This window comes from Crotalus tigris, unplaced genomic scaffold, assembly GCF_016545835.1.
Source record: "Crotalus tigris isolate CLP2741 ecotype Arizona unplaced genomic scaffold, ASM1654583v1 scf7180000017551.9496454, whole genome shotgun sequence".
Classification (NCBI taxonomy): domain Eukaryota; kingdom Metazoa; phylum Chordata; class Lepidosauria; order Squamata; family Viperidae; genus Crotalus; species Crotalus tigris.
The window spans coordinates 3,932,136-3,954,930 of record NW_024096469.1 but is presented as its reverse complement, the minus strand read 5'-3'; the positions used below and the strand labels follow the sequence as shown (position 1 = coordinate 3,954,930).

The 22,795-nt window shown below is 35.4% G+C and overlaps 1 protein-coding gene across 5 annotated transcripts; it reads right to left on the bottom strand.

Moving 5' to 3' along the window:
- Positions 1–1,953: 1,953 nt before the first annotated feature.
- Positions 1,954–21,766, bottom strand: LUC7L3 (LUC7 like 3 pre-mRNA splicing factor). Of its 5 annotated transcripts, none has more exons than XM_039343872.1 (11): positions 21,522–21,766; positions 16,433–16,499; positions 15,306–15,345; positions 14,970–15,135; positions 14,452–14,526; positions 14,261–14,365; positions 11,480–11,641; positions 9,565–9,842; positions 9,204–9,364; positions 4,096–4,236; positions 1,954–3,990 (listed from the first exon to the last, which is right to left on the bottom strand). In XM_039343872.1, exons 1-11 carry the CDS (start codon positions 21,618–21,620, stop codon positions 3,737–3,739), a joined length of 1,548 nt encoding a protein of 515 aa, XP_039199806.1. In that variant the 5' UTR covers positions 21,621–21,766; the 3' UTR covers positions 1,954–3,736. The 5 variants fall into 5 exon arrangements, with proteins under 5 accessions (XP_039199806.1, XP_039199798.1, XP_039199814.1 ...); XM_039343864.1 differs by having other exon boundaries at positions 14,452–14,529; positions 21,522–21,765; XM_039343880.1 differs by having other exon boundaries at positions 14,970–15,114; positions 21,522–21,763.
- Between the last annotated feature and the right edge of the window lie 1,029 nt (positions 21,767–22,795).

Sequence of the window (22,795 nt, the reverse complement as noted above, 5' to 3'; positions counted from 1 at the left end):
AACTTGGGTATTAAGATTAGTTAGAGAAACCTCCTCATGGTCCACAGGGGCATGTTCTGTTAAGAAAAAGAACCTTTATAGTCAGGCATTTGTAAGCTAAGGACTACTCTAGAACTAAAGTGTGTATAATACTGAGGGATCCTTGGTGCTTGTTGTTTTGTTGCAGTTTTTTCAATGGAACTGCATCTACATGGAGGGAAATGTGTAGTGGGGTGCCCAAGGGCTCTGTTCTGGGCCCAGTGCTCTTCAACATTTTCATCACTGATTTGGATGAAGGGATAGATGGGGTACTCATCAAATTTACAGATGACACCAACTTGGCAGGAAGAGCTAACACTCCAGAAGACAGGCTTAAGATACAGAAGGATCTTGACAGACTTGAACACTGGGTGCTATCTAACAAAATGAAATTCAATGGTGAAAAAAGTCAGGTTCTACATTTAAGCAAGAAAAACCAAATGCACAGGTACAGTATAGGTGGTACCTTGGTCAATAGTAGTAACTTTGAGGGGGATCTCGGAGTCTTAGTGGACAGTCACTTAACTATGAGCCAGCAGTGTGCTACAGCAGCCAAAAAAGCCAACACAGTGCTAGGCTGCATTAACAGAGGGATAAAATCAAGATCATGTGAAGAGTTAATACAACTTTATAATGCCTTGGTAAGGCCACACTTGGAATACTGCATCCAGTTTTGGTCACCACGATGTAAAAAAGATGTTGAGACTCTAGGAAAAGTACAAAGAGCAACAAAGATGATTAGGGGACTGGAGGCTAAAACTTACAAGGAACGGTTGCTGGAATTGGGTACATCTAGTTTAATGAAGAGAAGGACGAGGGGGGACATGATAGCAGTGTTCCAATATCTCAGAAGCTGCCACAAAGAAGATGGAGTCAAGCTATTTTCCAAAGCACTTGAAGGCAGGACAAGAAGCAATGGAAACTAACCAAAGAGAGAAGCAACCCAGAACTAAGGAGAAATTTCCTGACCGTTAGAACAATTAATCAGTGAAACAACCTGCCTCCAGAAGTTGTAAATGCTCCAACACTGGAAGTTTTTAAGAAGAGACTGGACAGCCATTTGTCTGAAATAGTATAGGGTTTCCTGTCTGAGCAGGGGGTTGGACTAGATGACCTCCAGGTCCCTTTCAGTTCTATTATTATTATTATCTTTTATTCATTAAACATGAATCTCTGTCAACTGAACATTCAAATTGACTGGCACTGATGGCTGACACGGGTTGCTACCAGCATCCTAGGTGTCAACCAGGCATCTCCTTAAAATATAAGATGTTCCGAGTAGCGCAGTTTTTTGTAACATTGCTGGAGATATTGCAGGAAGCTGCAGTTGCTTGATGTATTGTGCAAAGTTTTTGGACACAATTCCCAGTGCCCGATGCCAATGGGTACCACTGTTACACGTTTCATCCATAATCACGCAGTTTCGATGGCCAGGTCGCAATATTTCATAATTTTTTTCCGGTTTTTTTTTCCCTTTGACTCTGGCATCTCCTGGTACAGCGATATCAATCAGCTGTACGCTTCGGTTCTCTACAACTGTGATATCCGGCATATTGTGTTCCAAATGGCGATCTGTCTGGATTCGAAAGTCCCACAAGATCTTCACCCTCTCATTCTCAACAATAATTATTATTATTATTTGCACTGATGACGTTACCTGGGTAATGAAATGTCTGCAAGAAAATAAACAAGCTCATAGAGCATCGAGGACCCCCATATTTCAACCCTGAGCTACAAATATAATTCTTTATTGGTATATAATTTACTTTTCTATTTTTTAATTAATGACTGTTAATTGAAATTTTTTGTTCGTAAGGAGGGATGGTTTTATGTAAGATCTTAAAAAAAATATTCCATTGAATAGTTCTGAGAAAATTCCTAACTTCTCCTAATCAGAGGATAGGGAACAGAGAAGAATGAGCTAGAACACACTTATATGGAAAGAAGTCTATTTAATATTAAACACTCAATGACAATAAAATGTGTAACAGAAATTCAGATACTTTATTTCCATTAGAATATATCAAGAAGCTATATATAGCTTGCCTGTAAAAATGGGATTTGTTTTAATCTCAGTCACACAAATACTAAACATTTACTTTCGTATTTCGTAGTTCAAGAATGAAAACTTTGCAATTAAACACTGAGCAAGCCTCGTGTTCAGGTTATGTTGCTTTATCATCTTAAAAGTCTTATAGGAAAAAAATGATAAAAAGACTTAAATTTTCAGTAGCTTGCTTAATAACTTCTTTGTATTTTGAGATGTCATAACAGTCCTGAATTATTATTTTTTAATTAAAAAAAATCTAACAGAACTTTAATTTTTTTCTATGCCACTACAGCTTTCTTTCACCTCATTTTAAAGCAGATCTTCATATTAAGCAGTCTTCAGGATTCTTCGCAGTCTTGTCACATGGTTGTCCTATAATGCAAAAATGTTGGGAAGAAAGAGTCAGATCATGTGAACAGAGGTGACTTTTGTTTTGTCACTCCTACTGCCTGCTTGCTGCCCGCTCTACCTTCAAAAATCTCACTAAGTAATACACTTAAAGCCCCTATGTGATGATAAGGACAAAATAATAGCATAATTCACCAATCAGTGCTGCTGGGAAGCTTCATGTAATGGAGGTTCAGGTGCAAGAATGATTAGAGACTGAACATCAGTGCTTGGAGGACTGTACCTCTTAAGTTTACAGACCTATGCATAACTTATCTAGGAGTAAGGCCCATAAAAACACACTGGAATTTACTTCTGTGTAAACATGCATAGGCCTGCTTTGTAATTGGTTAGCAGTTCTGAGATGTGTTGAAGCTATATTGTCAGGGAAGTGAGTGCCTGGCTACTTCTTTTATTTGGGTCTATTCTTTAAAAGGAATGACCCTGAAAAATCCTTCCTAAGTCAAAAATAGGTGATTTATATTTAAATTGAGTTCCATTTAACAAAGCAACGTGAATATTCTTGCCAGTTATATATACCTACTGAGTGCTCCTAACATTGGCCTTTATTTCATTTGCCTCCCAAGTCTGGTATCAGCCAATAATATATTGTTGTGTGCCATGGCTGCCTGGCAATTCTCCTACGCAGTAGGAAATTATAAACACATACCTCTTAAAGACTTGAAATGCATTGAATGTAACAAGGCGGTTATTAGGTAGTATTTATTGCATTTAATACTCTTTAAAGATATCTAATTCTGGGCAGCACTGCATCCCTACACACAGTTGAAAGAAAATGCCAATCAAGTTAATATCAGGTTAACAATTTTCACGAAATATTCACAAAGATTCCTTTTCACTTTTTGTAAATAAAACACACAACAGTAAGCGTAAAGATTACAGGCAACAGCATTCAAACATGGATGTGGGTAGAGAAAGGAGTACCTGGCATGAGTACCTGCTTAGTTTGACTGAATCCTTGATTTTTAATTTGGCTTTTCATGGGCCGCTCACAACACCAACGCTGTGTGAGGTATGGTAGTCAGCTGCAATTATTCATAAACCCTACACTTCCATCAATCCAATGCTACTGGCTCTCGAGTTACAGAACAAACTGCATTAGAATGCAAGGCAAAGCAAAAAAACTAGAAACATCCTTGACAAAGAAATACTAGCAGTTTATATAAAAACAAAATAGTCCAATATGTGCCTCAAATATTAAGTATTAAAATAAATGTTTCTGATGCACGAACACAATATGGACTTAATTACAAAATCAGATCAAGTGTTAAAAAAGATAACAAATCCCCTAAAAATAAAAATAGGATAATTAAATTCTATGGTGACTATAATTACAAATAGGTTCCCAAGAGGCACACTAAAGGGGATTATGAATCTGCTACAAAATAGCCGATACAAAACAATGTACCTCAAAAGATTTTGCAGGACTACACTGTGTTTTCCTTCAGAGGTTGCTTTAGTATCTCTTCTTACTTGTCTTAGATCCATCTTCATCTGTACATACTTACGCTGCACTGTTAAACAGTAACAAAAAGCCCTAATCAAAGTTTGAAATAATGCACTTACCTCTGTCTGATCTGAGGTCATATCAGATCAGTTTTAATTGGACTGAGTGTCACCTTCAGATTTAATGTCTTCACTGGTCCCATTGACCTCATTCTTAGCATCGCCTTCCTTGGAGTCCATGCTTGTGTCTTCACTCTGTTTTTCTCGACTACTGGACTTCACACTACTTTTTTTATCATCAGATCCCCTCTTTTCTGCCATGAAAGAAGACATCGACTATGGACTTCACAGTAATCACACACATTTCTTTTGGTGTGAAGTATGTGCTGAGATATCAACTATAGTTGCAAAAGTACATGCTGAGATATCAGCTAGCTGTAAAATTTAGTGCAAATGTTAAGAGACATTCCTTCAGAAAGAACAAATGCTGAGCTCAGGAAACAGTGGACAGGATAACAAGGAGTCGAGATTACACTGCAGGAAGCAGTGATTTGTTGGTTAGTTTGTATCAAAGTCATGGGCTACATATATGCTATCAAATCCCAACTGTCAACTTTCAAGATAGTTAGCATAAATATATATATGAACCAAGTCTTACACTTAATCACTTAGATTTAGTCCGGAACAAAGTATTACCTGAGACTTGCGTCTAAGAAACAACACCAATAATCTGTGAATAGAATGACTATATTTCTAAAACGTTTAGAAATTCTAAAATGTTAAGAAACGCCAAAAACAGTTTGGCACAGCTTAACATGTAGATAAATCTTAGGAACATATAGATGTTTAAGTTTTCAATCTGGCTATTTAAATCAGCCATGCATATTACTCTCTTAGCCAGGGGTCTTCAAACTTGGCCCTTTTATGATTTGTGGATTTCAACTCCCAGAATTCCTCAGCTAGCAATGCTGGCTGAGGAATTCTGGGAGTTGAAGCCCACAAGTCATAAAAGAGCCAAGTTTGAAGACCCCTGGTCTTAGGCTTAACATTATTTTTTACAGAGCAATAACAAGTAGATTGCTAATTGTTTTAATAATCAGTAATTTTGGTGACAAGCTTTCCCAGAAGTAGCCCTAGGTTCATGTATAGCTCCCAACTGTTAGTGATTGCTTCCTCTTCATTATCTTCCACAGCCCAGCCCATCTCTTTTACCTTTATTTGCCTGCTATGCCCCATCACCTCACCAACAGCTGAGGAGTATCTCCCTATGTGCACCATTGCCAGGAAGAGAGAAAGTAGTCTGTGTAGATGCACCATCAGGCTGATATTTTAATAATCCATGACTGTGGGGAGCAAAAAAAGTAACCTTCAAAGCAGAAATAGGTTTGCTATTTTCATCTTATTTGCAAATTTGTCCCTAATTTTCACATGCAAAACATGTACAAGTTATGGCCCAGCAGACATATTTGAACTGAAATTTGACCTCAAATAGGGTCCTTAAAAAAAAAACAATTTCAAGCAGTTGTCAAAACATTAGGGAGTAATGGGAGACACTCTTGCAATGGAGTGTTGTTAAATCATCAGTAAAATTAGTAAAGCCAGAAGCAAGCATGTACTCTGGCTAAACAATGATACTAAAATTTAGCTGTTTCTTATTATAAACTGCACTTATTAGGCTCAGTACACAGGCCCGCAAGAAAGTTTTCATATGAGAAATTATTATTAGATTATTATCCTTTTAAATAAATATTTCTGTAAGAATGCATTTGAGATATCTGGACTTTTTAAATCACCTTTTTATACAAGCATGACACACATAAAAGTGTTGTAATGGCCAAATTGAATATGCAATTGTTTGGGATGGATTTATTTACTGATAAAGATCTGGGGACAAAAACTATTCTTTGAGTGAAGCTTCTAGAAAAATTAAACATTCTGGTTTCACAAAGGAACAAAAAAAAAATCTTAAGAAAGCTTCAATTCTTATTGCTAAAAAAAACCCCTTGAAATTACTTTACCTACGTAGGTAACTTTCAAAAAAATCTTAAGAGGAAGGGGGAAATAACAGAAACCTCAAGGAAAAATAGCCTCAGAAATCCAATTATCATTGAAGCTCATCTGCTTTGTAGTGATAATTGTATGAGGAAGGTTGTATTAATGGATCCATTTTTGCTTTAATAGCAGTCAAATGTAGACCCAGTGCAGAAAAGCAGCCTTGTCCAACCAGTTCAATGATCCTATCTTCTATCATATGTAGATTAAATAGTGTTCAACAGCCCTTCAAAAATGGAAAGAACTAGTCTCCTGGAGCTGTTTTAGAGTTGCTTTGAGTTTGGACACGTGGAAAAGGATCCTTTGGTCAAGTATAGAGTTTTAATAATCTCAGGGTTGAAAATAAATCTAGAATAAGAAAACCGTGTATCTATAGTATCTATAGTTTAGAATTCCAGACTATTGACTGTATTACTTTTCTCAAATAGTATCTACATTATTTTACATTATTCCTTGAAAACTAATTTATGCTTATGAGAACTTATATGTGTCAAAACTATCTGATGAAGTAAGAGAAATGCCAGTACCATATTTCTTTGGAGGTGTTCAAATTGAGAGACAGGAATGCAAATCCTATTATCAAATTAATCAAACTAAAAAAAAATTCGCACATTCTTATATACATACTAAACAATGCATGATTCCCTTGGGCCATCATTTCAGAGATATTTCCTTACCAGATTCTTCAATGCCTTCAACAATGGCAAAGCTTTTAAAGTACTTGAAAAGTTCTTAAAAATTCAGAGACATATTCAGAGATGTATTTGTCTTGAAAGTAGCCCATGATGAACTGTACAGCACAGTTAAACATCAGGAGTTGACCACAGGAAATGTTTTGTGACATTTTGTATTTCATTAATGCTTTATGATCATTTTTATGTCATAAAATGTCTTATAAAATTTGCCAAATTTCAATTCCACAGGAGTCATGGGTCCTGGATTTTGGACACTTTCTCTAGGTTCACCCATTTGAGATTGTTTTGATTCAGAAGGTTTTGTCCTATAATGCACTGTTTTTCCCAGTTAAAAGTTTAGACATTAATTTTAGTAGTAGATAAACATGCCCATTCATCAACATGTGACTTTATTTTTCTTCTTCTATTAGCTGTTCTGATAAAATGGGATTTCAAATTGCAGGAATAGTGGTGTGGAACAATGATAAAGTTATATTTTTAGGTAAGCCAATGAAGAGAATTCTGCTTAATATTTCAGTTCTCCTATTCAAAACTAAGGGAATATTTCTGTGTTCTATTTTCTTCATTAAAATGTTCCACAGAAAGCTGCATACAATGACATTTACTAAAATCTACTGCTAGACGTACATAAAGTTAAGTCCAATAAGGACATAAATTCAAACAGCTTAACATAGCAATGACTAACAAGTGTTTGAACAAAATCATGGAAGGAAATCTATTAGGAAATGTCTCCATAACAGTAAGCTGGAAAAAAGGGTATGGTGTGAAAAAACAGAAATGAGAAGAAATCACACATATGCAGAAGGGTTGGTCACACTAGTCATATTTAAGACTAGCCAATTAATTATAGTAACTCAAGTAAAAGAAACTAACTGAAATACTTAACCCCATTATTAGGTTATTTAGATCCCTAATGTTTTGTTCAATTAATACTGTTAACTGCTTTATTAAGTGTGAAACAGTTCAAATTCAAGTAGTTGACAATGCTTGCAAATTCTGAACAAAAATTCACTTACAGGAAATGAAGCAGTAAAACATGCAATCAAGATTACTATTTCTACAGTAAATAGAACTAGTAGAACTTTCTTGTAGGCCTCATTTATTGTTCCAACACATCAGTATCTTTACTAATTTTTTTACAAATTGTGTTGGTATCTTGTTGCAAAGTCTTCTAGTACAAGCTCCACATGCAGATAAGGCTCTATTACCAACTAAACATGTGGCTGCTGCTTTGGTTCATTTTAGATTCGAGAATGTTGCTATTGATTTCTTTGCAAGATAGAGATTAATACAAAGGAATAGGCAACTCCAACTTCAAACCCAGTGATTCTGGAGATCAATAGCAAACCATTCTATCAAATTATAGCCATTATTAAAATATTATTATCACAACAATTATTTTTTGGCTTAATCAATATCAAAACCAGAAGGCAATGCAAAGACAGAATTATATCCAGTGAAGTAACCTGCTACATTTCTGTTAACTATTACCCAAACGGAAGAAAAAAACTGAAGATGAAAATTCCACATGAAAGAAAAATATCCAAAATTTGCATATGTTTAATGTAACAATTACAAATCAATTTACACAATGAGTAAATGAAACTGCTCACAACTAAAGCCTGTAATCTAGAGGTGAAGTCTACCCAATTTTTTTTAGTGGGGTTTACTTACAAGTAGATATGTACAGAATTGCATTGTAAATGACCAAAATATCAAGACAAAACCTAATGAAAAAAAAAAAAAAGCTCAGGGCTAACAGTGAATATATAATCAAGGCATGGCAAAGCAGGAGGCTATTTCTAAATTATTTTGAAAAATAAAAAAATAAAAACCTGCAAATTGTAAGCACAGCTAACCTCAAGACTGAGAGAACTACCTTGAGAAGAAACATTAACAAGTTCATTGTTGGAAGAAAGTACCTCTTTTTTAAAAAAAAAAAAAAAAAAAACAGTTATACAATGAATGAAATGTAGTCTTCACCATAAGGAAAGCTACCAGTTTTGTTAATTTTTATAAATATTTAACAAGAGAATCTTCAATTAGTCTATTGTAATTTTTTTTAAGAATGCCATGGACAAGGATGGAAAAAGTGATGTGCTGGGAAGGAAAGTGAAACTGCATAAAAAGATGAACAGCTGTAGGTGTCCATTGCCAATAAAAACAACAACAAAAAAAAAAACCCACACATCCCATACCTCAATAGATTTCAGTACTATGAAATTTGTATAGAGGACAAATAGCAACACAACATTCAACTGAGTAAATATACATACTGATGAATATAAAAGTTAAGGGATGTTGTAAAAGCTAGCTGTTGGCTAGCTAAGAGGCTACAACATATGACACCATTACTTAAACCTATCTACTTGCAATCTAAGTCTTGTGCAATATGTGGCAGTGCTAGGAATAAGGTTAAAATTGTTTCAAGAGTTTGGTACAACAGTTCGGAAAGTTATGAGAAAATGAGCACCAGTCCACCTAGAGGCAGCATAGTTCTGCAGCCAATTTTAATAGCATTGAGATGAACTAACCTTTTTCCTTGGACTTCCTTTCTTGTTCTCGGTCTCTGCTTTTGCTTCTGTGCTTGTATGATTTCCGATCCCGGCTTTTTGACCGTCTTCTATCTCTGCTGCGTGATCTGTGTTTTCTATCTGACCTTTCGTGGCTTCTGCTTCTGCGTCGATCCCGACTTCTAATAATAAAAATGTAATTGTATTTAAATATCTATCATAAGAATTTAAAAACTTGTCATCTAAAGAGGGTTTAGAAAGTCCTCAGAAAACTGGATTCTATTTCTTAGGTCAGTTTCCATCCAAACATTTAGCATTAAAATTCAGTATTTTCCTCATTTTCTATTACTGTAATGTTTTTAGCCACTTCCTAGATACTTACCTGCTTCGTCTTCTGTCCTTGCTTCTTGACCGTTTATGATCCCTTGACCGACTACCTCTCCTGTCAGAAGTTCTGCTTGAATGTCTGCTTCGTGATCTACTTCTTTTTCGTCTTTCTCTGTCACGAGCCCTCTCTTTTTCCTTTTCTTCTTCCTCACGTCGTCGCTTTCTTTCTTTTTCTTCTCTTTCACGTTCCCTCTCTCTTTCTTCTCGCTCTAATTTCTCTTTTTTTAATCGATCGTCACGTTCAGGCTCTTCAGTTCTTTTTCTTAATTTTTCCTTGAAAAAGAAATTTGCCCAAAATGTTACCAGAACAAAATTTGACTACAGTACAGAATTTGACTACAGTATATTAAAGATAATGTCTTTATCTTTAATTTTAAAGAAGCTGAAAAGGGCATGGCTAATAGGTTGATGTAAGATTGCTTACAAAGCTAAAATTTCTGAATTTAAATGTAACAAGGAAAATCTTTGTATTTTTCAGAGGCACACCATCATAATTCTGACATTGTGCAAGGTTGTATATGAAATACAAACCAGCATATTCCATTATCAGATTTGCAACTCTAATAATAATAATACAAAGATAAAATTTGTATTAGATTTCATAATCAAAGTCTTAAGAAATAAGAATTATTTAGTTCCCTCTTGTGTTATATTTACAAACTCTGCATACAGCAGTCAGTCAACCAAATAAGATGTTGGAATCCTGTTAATTAATCACACAATCCTTTTATGTCAAAAAGTCATAATGTGGATCTTATGCAAGATGTCCAAAATCTCTCTCTCACACACTCACGCTCTCTCATACACAGAATCTTGAGATAAAAGATAATTTCATATGGGATAGTCTGGATTGAATAGGTTCAAATTCATACAATAGTACGAACTTTTGTTGTTACTTTAGTAAATAGTTATTTGTGAAGAACCAATATATATATATAAGCCCAGTTATTTCTATTGGACTGGTTTTCACAACTTATGCAGCGTACAATTTATTTTTATGTTCAAAATTTCAAAACAGTTCCTGATACTGAATATTTCAGCTTTTTTGGAATATGATTAAAATGGAAATAACGAAATTTCTATGTATAGTACAGTATACAGGATTCAAGGGCCTGAGGTTCAATATTCAAAGTAGTGTATGCGAAAACAATTTTCCTAATGGCATTCCCCCCATAGGTAGTCCTCGACCTACAACCATTCAGACCGTGCCTGAGGTATTAAACGAATGGTGATTACAACCAGTCCTCAGCTATCTTTGCACCCTGCAGCCAACCTGATTTGTGACCTGGGTGCTTGGCAATCCATTTGGACTTATGACTGGTTGCCAAGCATGATCGTTTACAAACTTCCCCACTGAATTCCCAAGAAAATCAATAGGGATGCTGGCAGGGAAAGTTGCAGGTTGCTGGGTTATGTCTCCCACACCCATGCATCCTACTTCGACCCTTCCGTTGTGTTGTGCTGGCCATCTTCACACTCCTTTACATCCTCCCTGGTCCTCCCCTGCATCCCCATGCTCTCCCCCCCACCCCCATCCAACCGAAGCCAATTATCCACTTGTGGGACTGGAACTTGCAGCTTCCTACTGCCTTCCCCACTGACTTTGGTTGTGGGAAGCTGGCAGGAAGTTCCTTCCCTAACAACAGTGAGTTCCAATTAACAAAGGCAACTGGGCCTGCAGCGATTAGCATCACTAAGTGATGCATTTTACAAATGCATTGTTTAGTAACAGAAATTCTAGTCCCAGCTGGTATTAAGGACTACCTTTATATATCAGAAACATTAGATATTAGCAATAATCACTAGTCCAAACAGAATTTTCAATGAGCAACACATTCTGTTTCATACATACACCTCCCCCCCACACACATTCTATTTTATATATTCATGAAAAAAATTGCACAACGTACTTTTAATTCTTCTACTGTAGCTTTAATTTTAGCATAGCCCATATGCTGTTTCCCCATCAAGTGATCATCAACTCTGGACTGTGCATCTCCTACAATTAAAAAGGCTCCACAGACTTCACAAACTTCCATTTGCTTTTCCTGGGCTGCAAAACTTTCAATGGTCTGGAAAATAAAGATATCTTTTAATAAATGCAGGGACATTTCAAATTCTTTTTAAGCATTGAAGTCATTTTTTTCATTTATGTGCTCTAAAATTCTCAATTTGCTCTAAAATTACAACAAAACAGATGTCCTATTTATGAAGTGATATTTGAATTCAAAAATTAAAATTTTACATTAAAAATGTAAATCAGAAGTTATTCAAAATAATTTCCCTAAGAATATGAGTAGCATATTATTGGGGCTTGCTGGCCCTAAACATAAGAATTTTAATTACATAATAATTCTCCCCTACAATAGATATTTAACTATGAAGAAGTTATCTTCATGTTCAATTCTACTATGTGAGCCAATTTGAAAGCATTTTTGAAGACATATTATAGACCATTTGAAGATGTCCAGAAGAACAAAGGACACAGAAATTTTGCTCATAAGCATTTTCAGCAGTTCCTAACACAATACAGAATATATATTTCTTTTAGTCTCATGAAATCAGAAACACACAGGCATTAATTTGAAGAGCCACACAACAGCAGTAAGTATTTGACTCTTCATTCAAGAGTCAATCTCCATTATATAAGCATATACCAATTCAAGTATTTTAAAATTCAGGGATTCCAAAATGTGGTAACCAAAAGCTAGGCATTAGTCTCTCCATATGCTTAAAATGTTAAAAAAAAAAAAAAAAAAAAGGGGGGGGGGCGGACTGTACCAGCTAAGTTCAAGATCAGAAGTAATGAGGGTAAACAATTAGCAGACTGTCAGGAGATTTGGAAGAAAGAATACACAGCAATAACAGCATCGAAAGAAATGGGAACAAGAGAGCCCATCTCTTTCGGTGCTATTATTGCTGTTTTCAGGATTTTTGTAAAAAGCACTATGGTTTCAAACAATCCAAGTTCAATCATAGCAAACTGGGCTAGGTTCCTACAAAAATAACACAGAAAACCCACTTATGAGACAATAATTGAAGGGAAGATACGCTTTGTATACTGGTGCTATGAAAAACCTAACATACTGAACCTGCAATCTGCATGAATTATACTTCATTGGCCTCATTCCAATTTTAAGAATTTAATAATTAATTAGAACAACCAAAAGGAACAATCTCAAAAATGTACTTATTATTACAATTAGAAATAAGAGATCCACACCATGGTTTTTTTTTGGAATTATGGAAATCAGGTAAATTTACTTCGGCTTGAAGAACTGCAGTGAAAGTTTATACATTGCTGGCATTTGACTCCAGTTAGATTGGCACATATATAGCAGAATTATTTTTCCAAATGTTGGAGAGATTATTTTTAAAAAGATCTTTTTTCATTGGTGGTGGTCATGCAATAAAGCTATACCATCCTGACATAAAATTTTGGGAGACATTAGTACTGTTACTTTAAAAAAAATAACTCAATGGTTCCCAGAGGTTAGTTTACAGCATTTACAGGACCAAATCTCAAGCTTAAAAATAAGGAATTAATTATATAATTTTAGCAGCCAAAATAATAATCGCCCAAATAGGAAAACTCTAGATAACCTAAAAAACAAAGTTAAAATAACATCAGAAGCATGAATCATAATTCTATCATTTTTTTATTGCTTATCTCAATAGCAATGGACCATAATATGGTAATATTTTACCATATATGGCCAATTTGTACAAACACTTACTTACTTCTCAGTATTTTTATTTGCATTTTCTAAATCTTTTTTCTCTATGCATTGTGGATATATGTTATTCTGTTACTTGATAATGTTTGTTAAACATAATTGAATAAAATACAGGTAGTCCTTGATTTACAACAGTTCGTTTAGTGACTGCTCAAAAGTTATGGCAATGAAAAAAGTAACATGATCATTTTTCACACTTACGACCATTGCAACATTCCCATGATCAAAGTCCAGGCACTGGGCAACTGATTCATGTTTATGATGGTTGCAATGTTCTGGGGTCACATAATCCCCTATTGCAACCTTCTGACAAGCAGATTCAACGGGGAAGCCAGATTCACTTCACAACCATTTTACTTACTTATAACAACTGCAGTGATTCACTTAACAAATGTGGCAAGAAAGGTTGTAAAATGGGACAAAATTCACTCAGCAACTGTCTTGCTTAACAACATACATTTTGGGCTCAATTGTAAGTCGTAAATTGAGGACTACCTCTATATATTAAAAACAAAAATAAAATAGCTTGGCTAAGCCTGAGAAGAAAACCAAGTAAAAAAGAAGCCATCTGAATTTGGAGAAAAATTCCAGAATATTTTGGAAGGAAATTATGTCACTAGCATGAGTAGGTTCAATGGGATTTGAGACTGATTCCATGTTTTTTAAAAAATTGATTCCATGTTTCTTTAATCTATGAATTATTACTTTCTTGTCACAAAATTTAAATTACTTGCCCATCCACTACAGAATACCTGCCAGATTATTTTGCTGGAGCTTATAATAAAAATTATCTGATCTGTGAAGAATAAAAATATTTATATAAAACACACACACAAACATTCTACATAAACTTAGGAAAAAATCTTTTTTTTTACTAAATAGCCAAGATTTGATTTCATCTGATAATGGTTTTTAATCTTAAAGCAAAATAGTTTTTTGTGACTCTTTACTTACTGAAGTTGTAGATCTGAGCAGTTCCCTCTCCTCTTTTAACTGTTCAACAAGTTTCATCATGCCTTGAGCCTCCTCTACTTTTCCTTCAGAACCCAGTTCTTCAATCTATTAGAAAGCAAAAAAGCTTTTAAGTTTCATTTTAGGTTTCTATATATTTCTTTTATTTAAAAATATAGTTAAGATAATTCTACCTGTTGCAGAAGTACATCAATTTTATCAGTTAAGACTTGAATCTTTTCTTCATTTTTGCCAGTAGGTCCTGCTGCCTGCTAAATGTAAAAAGGTAATCATTATCCAAATAAAACAGTCCTTTGCTTTGTTGATCGTTATTATGTCTATTGCACTACTCATTTTAAATACAAAGCTGCCATAAACTGGAAAAAAATAGTTCTATTTGTATCTATTCAGAAATGAGAGGTGCTGGGGATAATGATTCTAGGTGAGCAATTGAAAATTTCATATTAATCTGTTTCTCATAAATTTAATTAGAAGGAAGTCATATGCAATGCAGTAAATCTGAGGTATTACTGTTGCCCATGTAATAAGTAAAATTGAGTTTTCTAAATAAATTAAATGATTTTTCATAATTATGCTACAGCCCCAGGCAAGTCTATACTGTACAGTATGTGACATCATGCTACTTTAAACTTGTGAAAAATGTGAATTCAAAAATGCAAAATGGTTAATTAGTTATCATTTTTATACTTACACCAGAGGACTGCTGGGTTTGAGATAATGCTAAACGGGCATGGCCTCTTCTAATTCGACGTTCAACTTCAGCAAGCAAGCTCTGTAAGTAGCGAAGGAACTCTCTTTCATAGCCTACTTTCATGAATCGAGAACTCTTCTCATACCTATCAATGTCCAAAATGTATCTGAAGGTTAATAATAAAGACAGTGTATGTTTAACCAAAATACATGGCAGATACATAAAGAAACTATGAGCTATTCAATTTCAATTAATATTAGGTGGGGCTTTTGTACTGAGATTCTTTTTAGCTATACCTATTAGAAACGTTTTAAGCAAAATTACACATATACTTACTGTTTTCTTAGGTTTTCATCATGAATCTTTTCACATGGACCTGGAAAAAAATATTATTAATATAATTAATAATACTGTGCAAAACACAAAATTTCAAAAATTTCTTCCTTAAGCAATTTTTTGGCAACATAATGTTTAAACAATACAGCCAATCTTCAACTTACGATCACAATTGAGCCCAAAATTTTTGTTGCTAAGCAACAGTTAAGTGAATTTGCTTCATTTTACAACCTGCCACAGTTAAGTGAATAACTACAATTGTTAAGCGAATCTGGTTTCCCCGTTGACTTTACTTGCCAGATCACAAAAGATCATACGACCTGGGACACTGCAACTGTTATAAATATGAGTCAATTGCCAAGAGTCTAAATTTTGATCATGTGACTATGGGGATGCTGTAAAAGTCGTAAGAGTGAAAAATGATCTTACGTCACTTTTTTCAGTGCCACTGTAACTTTAAACAGTCACTAAATGAATTGCTGCAGGATGAGGACTACCTATAATAAAGTCTCTTGCAACATTATGAGAATGATATAAAACTAGTTCTGAATATATACAGAAATAAATATTTTTCAATGTATTGATTCTAATATTATACTGAGACATTTATTACATTTTATAGTTAATATTTTATTTATTTTTATTATATAATAAACTTCTTAAATACATTTATTAATCAACCAATTTATTAATAAAACAGCTTTGTGCCATGGTATTTAGTGCAATCTCCATATCATGAATTAGTATAATGATGAATCAAATCTTAAGTCTGGGATATAATTTTGTGGCTGTTAGATCTAAAGCACGATTCAAAGAATAGGACAATCCATCAGAACATAGCGTACATGGAGAAAGGCTGTGAAAGATAGATAGACTGAAAAGCTAATGGTAAATGGTATTTGCAAAACAAAAAAACACTACATTTTGTTGCTTTAAACCTAATATGCATGTTAAAAATAAACAAACTTCTAAAATGTTAAGCTTAGAATATAATCTATTAAGAACATTTGCATAATTAGATTTTAATCAACTTTAAAGTAATTTAAAATATTTTAAAGACATAGAGAAGTTATACCTATCACTGAATTTTAAATCAATTACTGCATAAAGGGAAAACACACACTTACCTAAGTCAGAACGAGTATTTGTGAATAATTCAGCTGGACAAAAGCCACAAAGGTAATATTTACAAACCTGAAATGTAAGAACAAGATTATAATTAATTTTTGCCAATATTAGATTTACTCAAATAAAAACATCAACAATGTACCACTGCCATCCCCCCCCCTTTGCACTGAGAGTTGGTCTCATATCTAAGGCACCATTCTATAGAGTAGCTCATGTTATTGAATAGCAGCATTTACTGAGCTGTGCATCTACTGGAAATGGAAGGTATTATTCATTTGTAACCCATTTTTATTTTTATCGATTTTACCCATGACCTTTTGTAGAAATTAATGCTTTTCCTTGCCAACATTCTATTTGTGATTTTATTACATAACTCTGATATTCATGTTTGTGTTCTGTACATTCAGTAAGTTCTAATTTTTAACTTGCATTGGTGCTTGTTCTTGGCTGTCTTTATCAGCCAATTCATACTTATCTTCTTTAAGTTTGTTTGAAGTAAACCTCTGCATCTATTTCTGAGGCGCAAGTATAATACATCAATACCATTATGGGGATGTAATGAATAATCATAGTTTATCTTGCTTTTCAATCCAAATTGTCCATTTTAGCTTATGTCCAGTTAATAATTCCAGCAGTGTATTGTGACATAGGTATGATTCATTTATTGATGGGCTTTGATATTTCCATAGTTTAATTTCATCTCTAGCAATTTTCTCATTCTTTGGATATATTCTTTATTACACACATTTTTAACTTGCCCATGCCTGATGTTATCCAACTGTAAAATGCCCAGATAATTATAAACTTCATCCTGATGGCTCCTGGTGATTTGGCCATTCACCATTTCAATTCCATTATTATTTGTGATTTTACCCTGGTTTATTGCAACTGTAGTGCATTTCTCTAGGCCAACTTCCATTACTATATCTGTGCTAATAATTCTTTTGTTTGACGCTGACTGAATTTCATCATTATGGTTTGCCGTATACTCAGCTGGATAGATGTTTAGACTAGATTTGACATTTTCCCCACTTACTGAATCCTTCCCAAGGATGTTGTTGTTTGATGGTGTTAAAGTATCATTGCAGGGTGCAAGCAGTTGCAAATAAAGCTGCCTTTTGCAATTGATTGATGGTGATTTTATCAATGCCAATGGAGTTTAAGTAGAGCTCCATTTGTTTTGGAACTGCACCCAAGACACCTATCACTATTGGCACTATCTTTGCTTTCTTTTGCCAAAGCTGTTTTACTTTTATTCACAGGTCTTTCTATTTTGTGATTTTCCCATTTTTTCTCTTTTCTTCTCGGTACTGCCACGTTCACTAAGATTTTTGTCCTTTTTTATCAACAATTGTTAAGTCTGGGATATTATGTGAGAGATGCTTGTCTGTTTGAATTTTAAATTCCCAGAGCACTTTAGCGCCTTTATTTTCTACTATGTTGTCTATTTTATGCTCCCACCAGTTCCTGCTTGCAAGCAAATGGTATCTCTTGCAGATATTCCAATGTGCATTGTGGCTACTTTGTCATGTTCTTTATAGTCAGTCTGTGCAATATTCTTGCAACAGCTAACTAGGTGGTCCACTGCTTCTTTAGTTTTTTTTTTTTTTTGCAGAGGCAGCATTTGCTATCTATTGCTGTCTTCTCAATTCTGGATTGTATGCATTTTTTTATTAATATGACTGGTGGCACAGTCAGTCAGATGTTTAGACTGAACTTGACATTTTATCCACCTACTGAGTCCTTCCAAAAGACTAGGGATAGGCAGATGTTGTTTGATGGTGTTAAATGAGTTATCACACAATGTATTGGGGAAAAACCAGTTTTTTTGTTTGTTTTTTTCCAAAGCCATTTCCCCCTGTAAATATTGGGAAAAAAAGGAATGTGGAATATGTTCTTTTCCAATGATAAATAATATATCTGACATGGTATTCAAACTATATAACATGAAGACCTTAATGAAGATTTCTGAGCCTTTTTGTAAAGTCTTAAAATATTATTGCAAGTTCTCTCAAGTGAAGACAAGCAAATCCTGAAATACAATTCAAGTAACACTCTACTTCTCTATGCAGTTCTCAAACAAGAGAAATATGCATTTGTGCCACTAGAGGCAATGCAGGAAAAAGGCTACAGTTTGGTTTGCCTGTTGATGATTTCTTGCTTTTTTGTTGCTTTTGAGGGAAAGGGGGGTGGTTATCTGTTTTATTGCAAGCATACTATTTTATATACACTACATTTCACGCAATTTGTAAAACTTTTCCACACTGAACTTTCCAATTTTTCCAGAAAAAAACAGGGGAAAATTGTTTTTTCTCATGGCTTCAAAATTTCTGGAAATTTTACATCTCTAAGACTGTCTAGTGTTATAAAAGCCAATTAATCATGTTAAATAAATAGGCAGACCAGCAAAAGTGTAGATAAATCAGTGAAGTTCCACATGGGCTAAATCAGTAAGATAGAATTTGACAGGGAGAAATATAAGGTCTAAGTATTGAATAAGGAAAGATGTAAAGCCTAACTATTGGATAAGGAAGATCTGGCTTAGAAATAGCAGCTGAGAAAGGAATCTGGGTGTGCTTATCAACCACAAGTTCAACATGAACACACAGTGCAGGACAGCTGCTAAAAAAAGCCACTGCATTAAGAGAACAGAATCTCCAGGCAGTGGCACTGGGGCTAAAGTAAAGGCTCAGGGACAGTGGATGGCTGAAACTATTGAAGGCCCAGACCTCTACTTCAGCTCCAGTGCTGTTGTGTAGGGCACCAAATGGAGAGAGATGTGGGGGGGGGGGGAGAGCTGAAGTCCCTCTGCAGTTGTAAGAGTGGGCGGGCTGTCTGATGCATGAACTTTGATAATATGACCGTGTGGGTGTTGCAACTGCTGTAACTTCAATGACTATTCAGTGCTATCACACAGGTAGTCCTTGATTAACAAGCATTCGTTTAGTGACTGTTCAAAATCGCAACAGTGCTGAATGGACTTATAAACCCATGCCTGAACTTACGACTATTGCAGCACCCCTGCAGTCATGTGATTGCTATCTGGGCACTTAGCAATCCATATGCATTTATCTATGTCCCTCCTGCCCAACCTAATGGGATAGGTACAAATGATGGGAATGAGGCAGTCTTTCAAATACCCTGGTACCATGCCATTGGGGCTTTAGAGGTAACAGCCAGCACCTTAAATTGCACCAGAAGCAAATTGGAAGCCAGTGCAACTTGAGAAGCAAAGGTGCAATGTGAAAAAAAGGTGAAGACATATTTACAATTGCTTATGCTACAGCATTCTGGACTAATTCAAGCTTTTAGATGTTCTTTGGGGGGCAGTTCCATGTAGAATGCATTACTTGAACCCACTCAGGAGGTGACCAAAGCATGACTGAGCACAGTGCCTCCTGATCCAGGAAAGGGCAAAATTGGTACACCACATGAAGGTATAGTATGCACTTTGATGAGGAGCCATCAGTCCAAGCAAGAACCAAAGTAACTTCATCTTGATTCAGTTGAACTGAAGTTTGCTCAACCCTATATAGAATTGACCTAAAGTACCCTCCAATTATATAATTCTGTGAAGAAGCTTAATATTTCCATATTTTTAGAGATTTTGATTGTTTGTTGATGTACTGATAAACTTGAATAGCAGTTTTAAAGTCAAAGCCTTATGACACCTTTAGCAAGCATTTAAAATAAACATACACGTTCTCTCTTACTTGATGGAAGAAAAGATGAGATAGTACAGCAGTTACAAGCAGTGTGACTTTTTTTATTCAATGTGCAAATAGTAGAACTAATTCCAGGTACCATTTTTTTTTAAACCCATCCATTTATCTAGTCTAATGTTTTAAGTCTAAAAATTGGGACTTAAAACCATGTAAATTTCCTTCAAAACTACTAGGATTAGATAATTTAACTAATTTAAATTTAATTAGTCTAATTTAATCAACACTCTGAATCAGAGAAGTGCTACTATAAGAATTTATGCAAGTATTTCACTGCCTAGTAAGATTTCTACTTCCTTGAACAACAAATAAAGGCAAATGCTGTTATACTTCAAATTGGGTTCATTTGAGACAATGAAGGTTACAATTCCATACACTTGCTTGGAAATAACTCTCAATGAACTCAATATAACTTATCAGTATTTAGTACTATAAATCACTCCAAGGCACAGTACCTCATTTTTTCAATATATGCTGAAATAAATGTGTGGGTTATTATTTCTTAAGTGAAACATGTTATCTTTTTTCTATTATCTTAAAGAACCTCAATACATTTATTCTATGGTAGGCTATAACCTAGTTGTACAACATCTCAAATTCAGAAATATTTTCCCTAATTCGAGGGAGTCATCTGAGAATTTTCTGAGGTAACCCTCACAGTGGCATAATGGATACAAAAAAATGTTGTGCTCCTCCTTGGTATGAAATTCTGGTTTGATTATTGACTTATTATTTATATATAATATATATATAATTTTCCCCCGCTTTAGCCCTATTAAATGCTTTATGATTCTATGTCCTTGTTCTCTGCAAATCATATAGTTCTGCTCTGAACTAGAAATGTGGCAAATACACGCAGAATGATAAAAGATTTACGATTGTGAAAAAACATTCCCTCAATAGAAGAAAAGGTTTGCGGTTGAAACTCTTGACTCGCACGCTTCACTCTCTTTTCGCGCGCACCTACTTCTCCACCCCGCGTTCTTAGGCGCCACATTTCCAAAGTACAAATAATTCAATATACAGTGTCTCAAGATACGGCGATTCAATATATGGTGCGCGACGGGCCTCGTTGCCTGGCTCGTCCTCCATCTTCAGGGCCGCGTCGTTTGGAGACAGCCCTTCCCACCCCATTGCATCTTTCTCCCCTCGAGAGGCCTAACGCCCTCCAACACGCTTAATCGTTTTCTTCCACGCCATACTTCTCAGTTAAAACGGGTCCGGGTCCTCTTTCCTCCTATCTTAGGCTCGCCTAGGCAAACTTAGGACTATGCCGCGTTTCTTTCTTCCCACCCCAACAGGCGAAAACGACTGAGAGTATGGAGCCCTGAAAGGACAGCGGAGGCCCAAGCTCAACAACACTCACGCTTTCGTGGTCCCATCGCACGTTACTGCGCTTTTCATCTGGGGCGAGGTTTCTGTCTCGGCCCATAAGCTCGTCCAAAAGCTGGGCTGCCGAAATCATGGTGCCTCTCCGCCACCGACCCAATTATTACTGCCTCGACTATTTCCACTCCCCGACAAAACGCTGCAACCGAGCCGCTCCGAGAGTGACAGAGACAAAATGGCGGCAGCCTCGAGCCCGGGCGTTTCCCACAGTGCACTGCGCTTCCCTCGCATAATCGCCCCCGGGGCTTGTTGTCAAGGGCTCGCGAGGCGTCTGTACAGCCGTCTGCGTCGCTATGGAACGGGCGCGGCTGGTCTTCTATTACTTTCCCTTCTCATCTGCAGGACAAGACGAAACCGGCAGCTATTTACCCTATCACGGATTTGCCCAAACAAGTTCTCTGCAGAGTCTTGTAACACAGATTGCCCAACAAGAAGTTTAGACATTGCAGACAAGGTTTTAATGCTGATTACTCATACCCTTGTTTACGATCCGCTTTTATTTGCCGATTTGGGATTATTTAGAAAAATCAAATCTTGCATTTCAAAACTTTACCAGGATCTTGAAAAATACACAGTGTAGCTTTGGTTCTTTGCATCACACGTTCTTCAAACCTTTATAGAAAAATCCTACATTGCTTCACATAAAACTTAAATAATTTGCTCCCTAGGGACACCAAGGTTCAATCCAGAAGAGTTCAAAATAAGAGAGGTGTGTAGATAATTAACATCACCACCCCATAAATATTAAAGTAAAAGAAAGGACAGTAAGTCAGAATCTGAACACATTTATTAACTATTAACTTAAATTCAGCCTTTTAAATCATAAAATTAATGATCCTCACTTCTAAAGAACTATGTGATTGCCCTGTCTTGTTCATGATTCTTTACAGTGGTATAGATTTCACTGCCTTCCATTTTCGAGGCTTTTGTCTTGTGTTTTCCCTTATTAAGAAGGAAATAATACAATTTGCAATTTGTTTTTGGTTTGGAACTGCTAGAGTTTGTCTCAAGAGAAGTACATTTTAGATGCAGACTGTAAGTCCTAAATACCATGATGTCACTGAATTCCATAGAATTTACTTTTGAGTAAATATGGTAGTAAGCATACTTAATTTTCCATAATAGGGAAAATACTTTTCAAAAACAGAAGGTTTTAATGCCCATCCCTCTACTTTGTCAAGAAATTGCTTCCTGTCCTGTCCCTGTATTGCTTGGGAATGCTATGAAAACTGCACCTTCACTATACAGTAA